The 13,953-nt window shown below is 34.5% G+C and overlaps 1 protein-coding gene across 2 annotated transcripts in view; it reads left to right on the plus strand.

The window, feature by feature from the left end:
- The window catches only part of BLTP3B (bridge-like lipid transfer protein family member 3B), a 106,409-nt gene that overhangs the window by 64,161 nt on the left and 28,295 nt on the right, over positions 1-13,953 (plus strand). For both annotated transcript variants that reach the window (XM_077772308.1, XM_077772309.1), the window contains 6 exons: positions 2,001-2,183; positions 2,718-2,836; positions 5,915-6,056; positions 9,523-9,716; positions 11,689-13,184; positions 13,354-13,529. In XM_077772308.1, coding sequence (XP_077628434.1) covers positions 2,001-2,183; positions 2,718-2,836; positions 5,915-6,056; positions 9,523-9,716; positions 11,689-13,184; positions 13,354-13,529 — 2,310 coding nt within the window. The remainder of the gene's footprint in view (positions 1-2,000; positions 2,184-2,717; positions 2,837-5,914; positions 6,057-9,522; positions 9,717-11,688; positions 13,185-13,353; positions 13,530-13,953) is intronic.

The raw sequence follows: 13,953 nt of genomic DNA on the forward strand, positions 1-13,953 counted from the left end.
TTGCCTCTCGTTGGCAGTGATTAGTCCCTGGCCTGAATATGGCACATTTTAACTAAGTGTGTCCTGGTCTACTTGTGAAATGAGGCCTGTTGGCATTGCAACTGGCACCGAGGCTCTGCAAAATTCCCATGTAGGGAGACAGTATGAACAGGGCTTTGGGTTGATCTTTTGGGGAAGGGGATTTGCTGTGCTAGGGCTGAGACAAGTCCCACTGGGAGAGGCAGTTCCACTGGAGTGCATGGGACGTAGCTTGGTGCAAGTGAGGTCATGAATGTCTGCACTAAGCTGATTCCCTAAGGATAAGAAGGATTTCAGCCATGTAGTAGGATTNAGCAGTTCCACTGGAGTGCATGGGACGTAGCTTGGTGCAAGTGAGTTAGGTCATGAATGTCTGCACTAAGCTGATTCCCTAAGGATAAGAAGGATTTCAGCCATGTAGTAGGATTCGAGGCACTTTTTATTTATTTATTTAATTAATTTATTTATTTTTTAATGTTTTTAATTTATTTTTAGGAGAGGGAGAGAGACAGCGTGAGCAGGGAGGATCAGAGAGAGAGGGACTCACAGACTGAAACAGGCTCCAGCCTCTGAGCTGGCAGTCAGCACAGAGCCCGACGCGGGGCCCGAACCCACGAACCGCGAGATCATGACCTAAGCGAAAGTCGGACGCTTAACCGACTATGCCACCCAGGCGCCCCCGAGGCACTTTTTAAAAAACTTTTCTGTCTTTTCTAAATTTCACTAGTAGACTTTTTACATGTGATCTTAGCCAAAAGGCCGAGAAGTGATACATTAATAGACTTTTTAATAATTAAATATTGATAGATTTTTCCTCCCAAATAATAAAAAAACCAAAAAGCTTGTAAGGTTATGTCCAAATTAAGTAATTTGACCTTACGCTCATCTCTGCATTTTGGTGATGTGTGACTTTTTTTTTTTAATTCACAAAAATAAGAAAAACAAGGTTTAATGATTTTTCCAGGACATTAAGGAAGTTACAAAATTTTTCTCTTCACAAGTTTACACCTCCTTCTGTTTGTTATTTCTGTATGTGTGCCTGACAGAATATAAAGGTTATATACTATTTGTTTGGTTTTTGTTTGAAGGTTTTGTTGTATATTCTGTTTTCCTGATTTGTAAGTTACTTATATATATGTAAAGTATTTTTAACTACAGAAATGATTCATATTATGGAAGGTGAAACTCAGTCATAAAGTAGATTTTATTTATTTTTTTAAGTTATTTATTTATTTTAAGAGAGTGTCCATGCATGCGTGCAAGCAGGAGAGGGCAGAGAGAGAGGGAGGGGTAAAGAGAATTTCAAGATGAAGATCATGACCTGAGTCAAAATTAAGAGTCAGACACTTAACTGACTAAGCTACTCAGGCGCCACCCAAAGATAGCGTCTCTGGGTGGACACAATATTTTCTGAACCCTTTTACGTACATATTACTTTTCTCAGTTTTTGCTCCACAGAAACCTAATAATCCTAATTTTTTATTTTACTTCCCAAGATTTTTATATAGGTGTAGGTATATCTTTATGCCTGATGTCCATCTTGAGAAATTTTATTGGTTTCTTAAGTGTTTTAATAATCCTCATCATTTTAAGGATAGGTTTTGTCACTTTACAACAAATCTTTGATGAGAGGCCTTTTTTTCTGGTAGTATTTTCTGTGTTTCTAATGAAGGTATGTTAGATACTTGAGCATTCACTGAAGGTTGACCAGCAGTACTATTTGTAATTGAAACTTTGAATGATGTTCTACTAATGGTTGATTTTTGACAGAAACCTTTTAGATAATGTCCTTTTGACATTCTTTGCATGCGCTCTATATGTTTTGCTCATATTTTCTAGGAAGATTAAAATCTCTTTTAGGTGAACCCTGCTCCCTTGAGAAAAAATCCTTTAGAAAATAAAATCTAATTAGAATCATTGCTATAATAAAATAAATGAAAATTGTGCATTTTTCAGTGAAATACTTGTCATTTATTTTACAGGAGATAGTTGTAATCATTGGATGTATTTTAGTGATGCAACCAAAACAAAAAATGGATGGGCCAACGAGTTGTTACATGAATTTGAGTGCAACGTTGAAATGCTTAAGCAGGCTGTAAAGGATCATAATGTAGGTTCACCTCCTAAATCCCCAACACATGCCTCTCCCCAGCACACACAAACAGGTATTTTACCTATAACAACATTATGGCATTCCCCTGATTGTGTGTGTGTGTGTGTGTGTGTGTGTCTGTCGGTCTGTGTGTGTGTCTGTGTGATCATGATAGGATATCTTCTGTAAATAAGTATTAACTTTAAATAATGTCTAAAAATTCTACACCTTATTTAGACCTTAGGCTTATGGACCAAAGCACCTTTTAAATTAACATGACCAATAATAATAATACCCATGTACAATGTTTGAGATTGTTAAATAGCTGATAGGTCTCTCTTTTTAAACAGAATTTCTTGTAAAAGTTATTGTATAAGAATACCTTAAATGTGATGTGAGTATAATTCGTGTTTAAAGAATAATTACACAAAAGAAGAATAATCATTATAATAACTTAAATTCCTGCATCAGTTTATATATAAAGTATTTTCACATATATTATTTTATTTGACAAATTAGAGTTCATGTATATTTCTAGTAGCTGTCTTCATAGCAAAAAAGTGATTATTAATTTGCCATAGATTGAAAGTTTTTTTATTTCCTACAGAGAAAGACTCAGCTCTAAAAGGGACTTCCAGAGCACCTTCAGTATTATCTCAGCAGTCCAAAGCTAAGTTAATGTCTAGTTCTGTTGTGGTTAGACTTGCAGATTTCAATATATACCAGGTATGCTTCATTTTTAATTAAATCGTCTGATAAAACATCTTCTGCAAACAACTTGTATTTTATTTTAAATATTTATTAATTTATTTTGAGAGAGAGAGAATCCCAAGTAGGCTCCGCACTGTCAGCACAGAGTGTGTGTGGCTTGATCACACAACCATGAGATCATGATATGAGCCAGACTCTTAAATGACTGAGCCGCCCAGATACCCCGCAAGCACTCTTGTAAACTAATACCACTATTTTATTTAAAAACATCGTGGCCAGTTTTGTGAAATGGCTAAATTAGACAGGATAGAAAATATCTGTTCATTAATTTTTGTTTACATGGTTATGCAGAATTAACCAAACTGTGAGGTTAAGAGCATAGTCCTCCAGACTGCCAAATCTTCACAAGACTTCTGACAGCAACTGCAAGTTCAGGAGACTCCCCTAAGCCACCTGCAGATTCAAGAATTCATTGGATTAAATCATAGAACTCATTGAAATAAGTTACGCTAAGAAGCACATTTATACTAAGAATTACATTTATTACAGGGGAAGGATATAAATTGGGTTCAGCCATAGGAAGAGAACCTGGATTGGGCTAGGAGGGTTCCAAATGTGGAACTTCCTTGTCCTCAGGACACAGGGAACAATATACATGAAGTATACATAACAATATACATGAAGTATTACCCTCATAGATGAACTCAGTCATTAATAGATACCAGGTGACCCAAAGCCTCCATTCTCTGAAAACTACTAAGACTATCAAATACAGCCAGCCCCACACTTAGTCATCATTGTACACATAGGCTATGAGGTGTCCCAGGGATCTACCATGAATAGGGAATTCTAAAAATTTAGAAACACATCCCAGAAGCAGGAACAAAGGCCAGACCTCTCTTAGGAGGCCAAATTCCTTATTACACAGCGCTCTTAGTGGAAGAAACTAAAATATTTTTTTTGCCTTATTGAACTACTGAGTATTGGCTATCTTTTGAATGTAATTTCATGGCTAGGAATTCTGTCCATTTATATTGTTCAGGCTGTAATCATACAATATGGTCTAATATTTCAGTCCTCGAGACCAACATAATAGAACATTCTTTAAAAATAAACAATTTCAGATACATGTTATCATTTATGAATTGTTCTGGTTCATTTTGATAAGTCTGTGGCCTTGAGACTTAGTTTTTATCTGAAACTTTTTCTTTTACTCAGTAGTTTTCAATTGGGATTAATTTTATAACCCAGGGGACGTTTGCCAATGTCTGAGGACTTCTTTGATTGTCACAACTGGAGGAGGTTGTTGCTGACAAATAGTAGGTAGAGACCAGTGATGCTGCTAAACATCTGACAATGCACTGGACATGGTTAGCAGTGCCGCAACCAAGAATTATCTTGGCCCCAAATGTCAGTAGTGCCAATTTNGTTTTATCTGAAACGTTTTCTTTTACTCAGTAGTTTTCAACTGGGATTAATTTTATAACCCAGGGGACGTTTGCCAATGTCTGAGGACTTCTTTGATTGTCACAACTGGAGGAGGTTGTTGCTGACAAATAGTAGGTAGAGACCAGTGATGCTGCTAAACATCTGACAATGCACTGGACATGGTTAGCAGTGCCGCAACCAAGAATTATCTTGGCCCCAAATGTCAGTAGTGCCAATTTTAAGAAACCTCAGTTACACATTATTTTCTTATTGTACAGTGGCTTCTTGTTTTACATTCCATATATATTCTGTATTTTATATGAAGCTAGAAGATGTAAATAAATTCATATAGAAATAGGAGAGAGGAATCACCTATAATCCCAAGTAGCTGAAGGTGAAATACAGTAAAGAAATCCTACATGCACAAATACACCAGAGCAAAACAAAAATAACTGAAAGAAAATAGTATGTTTATGTCAATTTGCATAACTTTTTAACTATTGAAGGAAAAAGGAAGTAAGCTACTGTCTATTAAAGTAAATTGATACTTTGAGTTAAGGATTTGCTTCCATATATGCAGAGAAAAGCTTCTTAATTGGATAATGCAAAGAACTGACTTAAATTTATAAAGACATACAAGGATTCAAAAGGCTTTATTAGCAATTTATACAAGAGGAAACCTAAACTGAAAAAAATAGCCTACTTCATATGAAAAATATACATGTTTGTTGAATGAATGAAAAAAATTAACCTTGAGATACATCCCTGGATATATACTAAACAAGTACAAATAAATGAAATTGATAAAACTATTGGTTGAACTTTGGTGGGAATTAGTATATACATTTTTTATGTAAATTCACTATTTTGGGGGGAGATTGAAAAAGTGTAGCAAGAACCTTAAAACTCATAGTCTTTTTAGACAATAATAAAGTGATCAAACTATTTGACAGAAGAATTTGTAGTTATATTATTTTTAAGTTAATTTTTAATGTAAAATATGCATAACATGAAATTTGCCATTTCAGCCATTTTTTAAAATCGAGGTATAAGTGACACGTAACATTACTATTAGTTTCAATTGTACAGCACAATGAATTGATAACATGTTAGCTATTTTTAATTGTGCATTCATTTGCATTACTTATGCACATACTTGTACAACCATCACCATTTTCTATTTCTATAATTTTTTTATTATCCCAGACTGAAACTCTGCATATAGCTAAATTACTTTTCATCATAATAAATTGTGGTAACGAATTACTCTAAAGTACCTACCAGGGAAGCAGTCTGTTCTTGGGGACTTAGATCTGTGTCCTGACTTTCCCATTTATTTACTTCTGTTACAGAAATACTCTGATATTTTAAGGCTTCACATGATAAGTTTGTAAGGGCCTTAATAAAGAGTTGATTTTGTAACTGAGAAGACTTCAAAGAGGTTATAGGTTTTCTGAATAGTTGATTGGTATTAAAAATAGTAAAATGTGAATTATTAAAAATAATCTAATGTGAAGTTAAATACATAATAAAGTTTACATTGGAAATTAACCATTAATAAATTATGAAGTAGTTTTAGGAGTTTGAAGTGATGCCCATGTGTCATAAATTATTTGGGAAGAGATTTATTCAGTGTTACTTCAGTATACTTAATTATTTTTTCAGGTCTCTACAGCAGAACAGTGTCGTTCTTCTCCCAAAAGTATGATTTCTTGCAATAAGAAATCCCTGTATCTTCCTCAAGAAATGTCAGCTGTCTATATAGAATTCACAGAATATTACTATCCAGATGGAAAGGATTTTCCAAGTAAGAAAGTTTTCTGTTTTGTTATTATTTGTCCATTACTTGGAAGTTGTTTTTTTTTTCTTGCTAAGTTTTTGACTTTTATAAATGTGAAAAAAGAAACAAAGTCCCATTGTTCTTTACACTTGTTATCATTGTATTTAGTATATAGCTCTGTATAGCATTTTTTACATATTCTTATTATTTGTTCATATTTTTTTTCCCTCTCACTAGCTTGTAGCATCCTTAATGCTGAGAATCATATAGTAGTCATGCTTCATTTTATCCCTGAGGCTTGACTTGTTACTTTACTTAGTAGCTGTTTGGTAAATGATAGAATTTATGAAAGTTCGTTTATTTGTAGAATAAGGTCATTTTTTCCATTTTAAAAACCTGTTAATAGTTCAGCTATATATAAAACTCTATATTTCTTTGAAAACTTAATAATGGAGTTATTCTTCTAGCTATCGAGAATGTTTTTTGGCTGTTTTTTATGAGCAAATGTGTATCTTGGACAAGTTTTGGCACTTTAATTAGAAACATTGAATTACATGAATTTTGATTTGCCAGCTATTTTGGAGTCCTAAAGTGAAAATGATTATACATTTGTGTTCTTTGAATGCTAAATTCCTTTGCTATTGTCTGAGTTCATCTCACAGTTCTTCAAACTAAAAGTTGCCTTTGTTTATGTGGTACCTTTTTCTGTTGAATCATTTAATCCTTGTTTGTGCCTAAGTTTTGGGATCTAATTCTCACCATGTTCATGCTTTTCAGCAGTTTTTGTGTATTTCTCATCTGTTTATCCTCTCTACCTTCCCGACTAAAACAGTGAGAAGATTAAAAAAGGTGAAGACATTTGCTTAGCACTTTAGTAAGATATCATGTGTCTTCCCCCCAGGCTGCAGCTGTATTACACTGTCTTTCCACCATATTCACAACCATTTGTCTGTAATTAGAGAATCCCATTGTTTCCAGCCCTCCTTGCCCCTCACAAGTAATTGTTTTCCTTAAGTAATATATCACTGAACTAGTAATTCTTCTTCAGAGTGAAGACTAGTTTCCAAGATATTTGATTTCTAATCTAGGTTTGTTTATTTATTTCTATCAGTTTTATTAACATGTGCCAAAGGAATTATAATCTTATTCTATAATATATATTTTTTCTGATTAAAAATATTAAGTTCCTCTTAGCAATTTAAAGCCTAGCCCCCTAAATACTTAGGAATGGAATTGCTAGGTTATGTTTAACTGTGTTTAATTTAACTTTTCATTATGAAAATTTTCAAACATACACAAAGGTACAGGGATCCATTTTCAGTCTTTACATTTCATCTCTTTGTTAAGCAACCCAACTTTACAAAAATATAACTTTTAAAATAATTCTAAGTGATATATATGCTATGTTCTTTAAGAAAAGAATATGCCCAAAATAAACTACCCTCAAGTCTACAATTTAGAGACAACTTCTGCTAAAACATAAATGTATGCATTTGCTAGGGCTGCCATAACAAAGTACCACCAACTGGGTGAGTTACACAAAAGAAATTTATTTATTCATAATTCTGGAGGCTAGAAGTTCTAGATCAAGTGTCAGCAGAGTTGTTTCTTCAAAGAATTCTTACTGGCTTATAGATGGCTATCTTTTCACATGGTGTTTGCTCTGTGTGTGTTTCCTAATGATGCACATTATATTCGACTAGGGCCCGCCCATATGAACTATTTTATTTACCATAATTGCCTCTTTAAAAGCTCTGTCTTCAAATACAGTCATATTCTGAGGTACCCTGGGTTAGCATATCAATTTTGAGGGGACACAGTTTAGACCATAACAATAAGTATAGTGTTGTGAGTCCTGTTTTTAATTTATGTGTTTCTTTTGCATATTTGATTTACATCCTGTACCCTTTTTTTTTTAAGTCCCTTTTTTTAAGTTTATTTGAGAGAAAGCAAGTGTGAGTGAGCAAGTAGGTGGGGGAGGGGCAGAGAAAGAGGCAGAGAGAGAATCTAAAGCAGCCTCTGTGCTGTCAGCAGGAGCCGAGCACAGGGCTCGATCCCATGTACTGGTAGATCATGACCAAAGCCAAGATCAAGAGTTTGGACACTTAATCAGCTGAGCCACCTAGACGCCCCTACATCCTTTCCCTTTGGTGATATGTGCATATTCCAGGTTTTTACAGGTTTATTTAAATATTTTAATAACTATATAATAATCTATTTCATAACTAGACCCCTGTTGAGAACTATGTATAGATTTTTCTACTGCTTAGTGTACCAGTTTCTTCCTCTGTCCCAGATCTCCACAGCGCAGATTCTTCTTTCCTTCTGTGTGATAGCCTTGGGGACTACATTTACTCTCTAGTTCTCTCTGTAGCTGTCATCATTACTCAGTGTGTACTTGAGAGGCTTTCTCTTTCCTTCCTTCCAGAGTATGATGTGATCTCTTCAGCACTCCACTTCCTTTCAGTTTCCAAATACAAGTCCTGCCACATCCCAGCTGGATGTCTCTGTTTGACTTGAATTACATTTTTCTACCTTTGTTTCTGTCTTGAGTAAATATCTACAGACATTTTATTATTTTTGTGCTTAACAACATAACACAAAATATTGTTGGCATGCAAACCCAAAATATTGTTGGCATGCAGTGAATCTTTGCTGAAAGAAAATGAATGAATGAATGAATGAATGCATGAGTGCAAAAAAAAACCCCATCCTATTCAGGACATTGTTGTAATCCTTCTCTTTACTGATATCCTATACCTTGTATTTATTTTCCTTAAATTATTGTTCTAGATATACATGGTATTTGCTTTACTAGAAGTAAATAGGTCTGAAAGTTTGGAATAGAAGATTTTTATCAAGATGCTCTGAAAACAATAATGGCTTTTATAGTATAAACAAAAGGATTTCAGAAAGTGATGTATACTCTAATTATGAATATTCATTTAACGTAAGTTAGCGCTAAAACACTTATCCAACCCCTAAGCATTCCGATATTTGAGGGGAGCTATGAAAAAGAGTATATTCCTTTTATTATTTAGTAGATACTTGAGTTTTTGCACTAAACACTATTCTAAGGCTAGGATTAGGTGGAGAATAAAACTGCATGGCCCCTCCTCTCAAGGAGACCTGCCTTATTCACTACTTTCAAAGGAAATTACTCATTAGATTCGATTATCTTATTTTAGAGGATTCAGGTTGACATTCAGGTAGTAAAAGTCCTTGTAGATACTAGGAAAAGACATCTGAACAGTATTTCGTATTTATAGTTTTAGAATAAACAATATATTTTTCAGTTAGTGAAGCATAGAAAAATGCTTGTCTAAATATATTTGCTACCATCTGCATGTGTCACTTTAATTTTGTTCCTAAAATTTTAAAAACTTATTATCTTAATTTAAAAAGAATAAAAGTTGTTAAAAATGATTTTTTCCTCAGGAAGGATTTAGACTATCTGTTCATTAAAAATCTTTAACAATTTTTTTCTCTACAGTTCCATCGCCCAACCTTTATAGCCAACTGAATGCACTACAATTTACTGTGGATGAAAGAAGTATTCTATGGTTAAATCAATTTCTCTTGGATTTAAAACAGAGTCTTAATCAATTTATGGCTGTATACAAGTTGAATGACAATTCAAAATCTGATGAGCATGTTGATATTCGAGTTGATGGCTTAATGCTAAAGGTACCATATAAACAAGTGGCTGTGATAATAAAACCATTTTTAGAGAAGAAAAGTTAACAGCATTGTAATTTCTAGGATTTAAGATGGGTGCTCAAATATAAATCAACTTTGTTGTAATCTTAATTTTGATGATGAAATTTTAATTTTAATTTTCAGTTTAAGAAGCTTTAATAAGACTGTTTTTTTCCCCCTTTCTCTGTCTTCCATTTAACTTGTTTTATTTTGTCACTGCTCATCCATTTGGAGGTAAGCAGAAATAACATTTAAATCAGTCATTTCCCCCTCTACTTCCTACCAGAGCTGAAAAATTTTTCTTTCATTAAAAAAAATTTTTTTAGGGGCGCCTGGGTGGCTTAGTCGGTTAAGCGTCCGACTTTCGCTTAGGTCATGATCTTGCGGTTCGTGGGTTCGAGCCCCGCGTCGGGCTCTGTGCTGACTGCCAGCTCGGAGCCTGGAGCCTGTTTCAGACTTTGTGTCTCCCTCTCTTTCTGACCCTCCCCTGCTCACGCTGTCTTTCTCTCTCTCCTAGAAATAAAGAAAACATTAAAAAATTAAAAAAAAAATTTTTTAATGTTTTTTATTTATTCTTGAGAGAGAGAGAGCGAGAGTGCGAGCAGGTGAGGGGCAGAGCAAGAGAGGGACACAGAATCTGAAGCAGGCTCCAGGTTCTGAGCTGTTAGCACAGAGCCTGGTGTGGGGCTTGAACCCACGAACCTTGAGATCATGACCTGAGCCGAAGTCAGTAGTCACTTAATTGACTGAGCCACCCAGGCCCCCCTAAAATTTTTCTTTTAAAGCGGAAATTAATATAGTGAAACTTATAAATTAGATCTGGGTTTTATTTGTCCACAGTTATTCTGTTATTGATATCCAAAGATAATAGAAAGTTACTTTGTATTACAACCAAGTTGATACTCTGAAGCCCACGGATATTTAAACATCAAAGGAGAGAAGTTTTTAAAAAATCAGCTACTGTAGTATAGTAAAGAGAGTAAGACTTGGATGTGGGTAAAAAAATTTCAGTTTCTGAATCTGTTACTGGTACTCTAAATTTCTATCCCTTTAATTTCTTCTCTATAAAATGAAGTTATTGGGGCACCTGGGTGGCTCAGTCGGTTAAGCGTCTGATTTCAGCTTATGTCATGATCTCAGGGTTTGTGGGTTTGAGTCCCTCATCGGTCTCTGTGCTGACAGCTCAGAGCCTGGAGCCTGTCTTCAGATTCTGTGTCTCCCTTTCTCTCTGGCCCTCCCCTGCTCATGCTGTCTCTATCTTTCTCTCTCTCAAAAATAAATAAAACATTAAAAAAATTTTTAATGAAGTTATTAGTAAAATTTAAAATTACATTGCAGAAATGTAAAGATTTTTCACAAAAATCGTATTGTGTTGAGTATATAAAGACACATTTTATAATATCACAATTATACTTTAAGACAATTATATAATCTGTACATTTTCTCAATATGCACAGCTTTAAGAGCAGTCCCTTTGAACTCTTTGCTGTGAATATTGTAAGGAATGAGGTTATTTCTGAAAAAATAGTAAATTGTTTGACCTATACATTTAAGTTTTTCTTAATAGTTTTATCTGAGAAAAGTGATTCTAACGGTATCTATCCAGTCATTCCATCTAGTCATCCTCCACATCTCTTAGATTTAAAATATCATAAAAAGTTCTTTTTTCCAAACTTGACATTTAATTGTCAGGGCATAGTGAGCTTTTAGTAATACTGATTTAATTTTAATTTTATTAAAGTTGTTCTTTTCATAGTGGTTAATCAGTAAAGTCCCTTTTACTTGGTTTAATAAAAAACTTTGGGGGAAGAGAGGTAGTATATTATGTCTGGATAAGAAAGTACTGTTTTGGTGGGATATACCAAAAAGAATTCCTGAGCTAAGTTATATCTTGATTATTTTATCTTTAAGACCTATGGGATTTTTAAGTTAGACTAGATTAATGTTTTTTCTCTTGTAGTTTGTCATTCCTTCTGAAATGAAATCTGAATGTCATCAAGATCAACCACATGCAGTTTCTATTCAGAGTTCTGAAATGATTGCCACAAATACAAGGCATTGTCCAAATTGTCGACATTCTGATCTAGAAGCTTTGTTTCAAGACTTTAAAGATTGTGACTTTTTCAGTAAAGCGTATACCAGCTTTCCCAAATCTGGTGACAATTTTAATCTGTTGCATCCAATCTTCCAAAGACATGCTCATGAACAAGATACTAAAATGCATGAAGTTTATAAAGGAAATATTACTCCCAGGTTGAATAAACACACTCTTAAAACTTCTGCTGCCACGGATGTTTGGGCTGTGTACTTTTCTCAATTTTGGATAGATTATGAAGGGATGAAAAGTGGAAAAGGGCGACCAATAAATTTTGTAGACTCTTTCCCTCTTTCCATTTGGATTTGCCAACCAACAAGGTATGCACTGTCACAAAAAGAGCTGCAGACTTGTAATCAAGCATCTCTAAATACATCACAAAGTGAATCTAGTGATCTGACTGGACGATTGAAGCGGAAGAAACTCTTGAAAGAGTATTATAGTACAGAATCTGAGCCCTTGACAAATGGTAGTCCAAAATCTTCAGATACATTTTTAAGATTTTCCTCTTCATCATCAGATGCAGATGTTCATGCCCTGGTTCACATTCATAAACATGTCAGCATGCAAATCAATCACTACCAGTATCTGCTTTTGCTTTTCCTCCATGAGTCACTCATTCTGCTTTTGGAGAACTTAAGGAAAGATGTAGAAGCTGTGACTGGCGCTCCTCCTAGTCAGACATCCATTTGCATTGGAATTTTACTTAAAAGTGCAGAAGTGGCTCTTTTGCTACATCCAGTGGATCAAGGAAATACTCTTAAGTCTCCTGTTGCTGAAAGTGTGAGCCCAACAGTTCCTGATTATTTACCTACAGAAAATGGAGAATTTTTGTCCTCAAAAAGGAGACAAGTTAGTAGTGGTATAAATCAAATCAGAAGTGTAACTGTTAATCACATGTCAGACAACAGATCTATGAGTGTTGACCTTAGCCACGTCCCTTCGAAGGATCCTTTGCTTTTTAAATCAGCTAGTGATACAAATTTGCAAAAAGGTGTTTCTTTTGATTATTTATCAGATAAAAACTTAGGGAAAATAAGTGAAGATGAAAGTAGTGGAATTGTGTGCAAAAGTGGATCAGGAGAAATTGGATCAGTAACAAGTGACAAAAAGGATTCATTGTATACAGATTCACATAGTGTCTTAAACTACAGAGAAAATTCAAGTTTGCTGTCCTTTGATAATGATGGTAATCAAAACATACTTTCAAATAATTTAACTACTAGAGGACATGAAACCATAGAGTCGGTCTTTAAAGCTGAAGATTTACTTCCAGAAACAGTTTCACTTTCTGAGAACCTAGAAATCAATCAAGAAGAAGCACCCACGGTTAGAACACTTAAATCACAGTCATCTTTAAGGTAACAACATACTATTGGAATTTGGGGGTTTTTGATTTCGTGTGCATGTGTATGTGGTAGGGGCCATATTTTGTTTTTGGACAGAAAACCTCCTGACAACATATGGCATTACAGTTAATAGATGAAGAATAGGTTTTATGTGATGAGTTTCTAATAATTTTGTCAACAGTGGAAAGCCTAAGGAACGGATCCCGCCCAACCTGGGTCCACTCTGTGTTTCTTATAAGAACATGAAAAGAAGCCCCTCACAGACCTCATTGGATACCATTTCACTTGACAGTATGATATTGGAAGAACAGTTGTTAGAAAGTGATGGAAGTGATACTCATATATTTTTGGAAAAAGGTAAAGCAATAGAAGTTTAACTATTCCTATTAAATAAATCTTAGAAGCATTCAAGGGTTAACTGTATGATAATTTAAAAACAAGCTGTGTTTTGTATGAGTTGGGCTTTTCTCATCCACTTTTTCTAGTAATTCATTTTTATCCTATTTTTAAAAGATACTGAGCTATGATGGGCACAAAATTTTTTAAGATTGTCTTTTTCCACAGAGTTTTAGAAATAATGAAATACAGCACACTGAAAAATTAAGGCAGGTAGGTAAGAACACAGGGTGATCACATTGATTGTAGTGGCATTTATTTCAGATAGAAGATAATTAGAAGTCACTGTGTGGTACTGAAAGGGGAAATGAAGTGGTTGGACTGGGGTTATTCAAAAGTAGGATGGCACAGAGACAGGTGAAGCTGGCCGACTAGGAACCTGTTA

This window comes from Crocuta crocuta, unplaced genomic scaffold, assembly GCF_008692635.1.
Source record: "Crocuta crocuta isolate KB4526 unplaced genomic scaffold, BGI_CrCroc_1.0 scaffold216, whole genome shotgun sequence".
Lineage (NCBI taxonomy): Eukaryota > Metazoa > Chordata > Mammalia > Carnivora > Hyaenidae > Crocuta > Crocuta crocuta.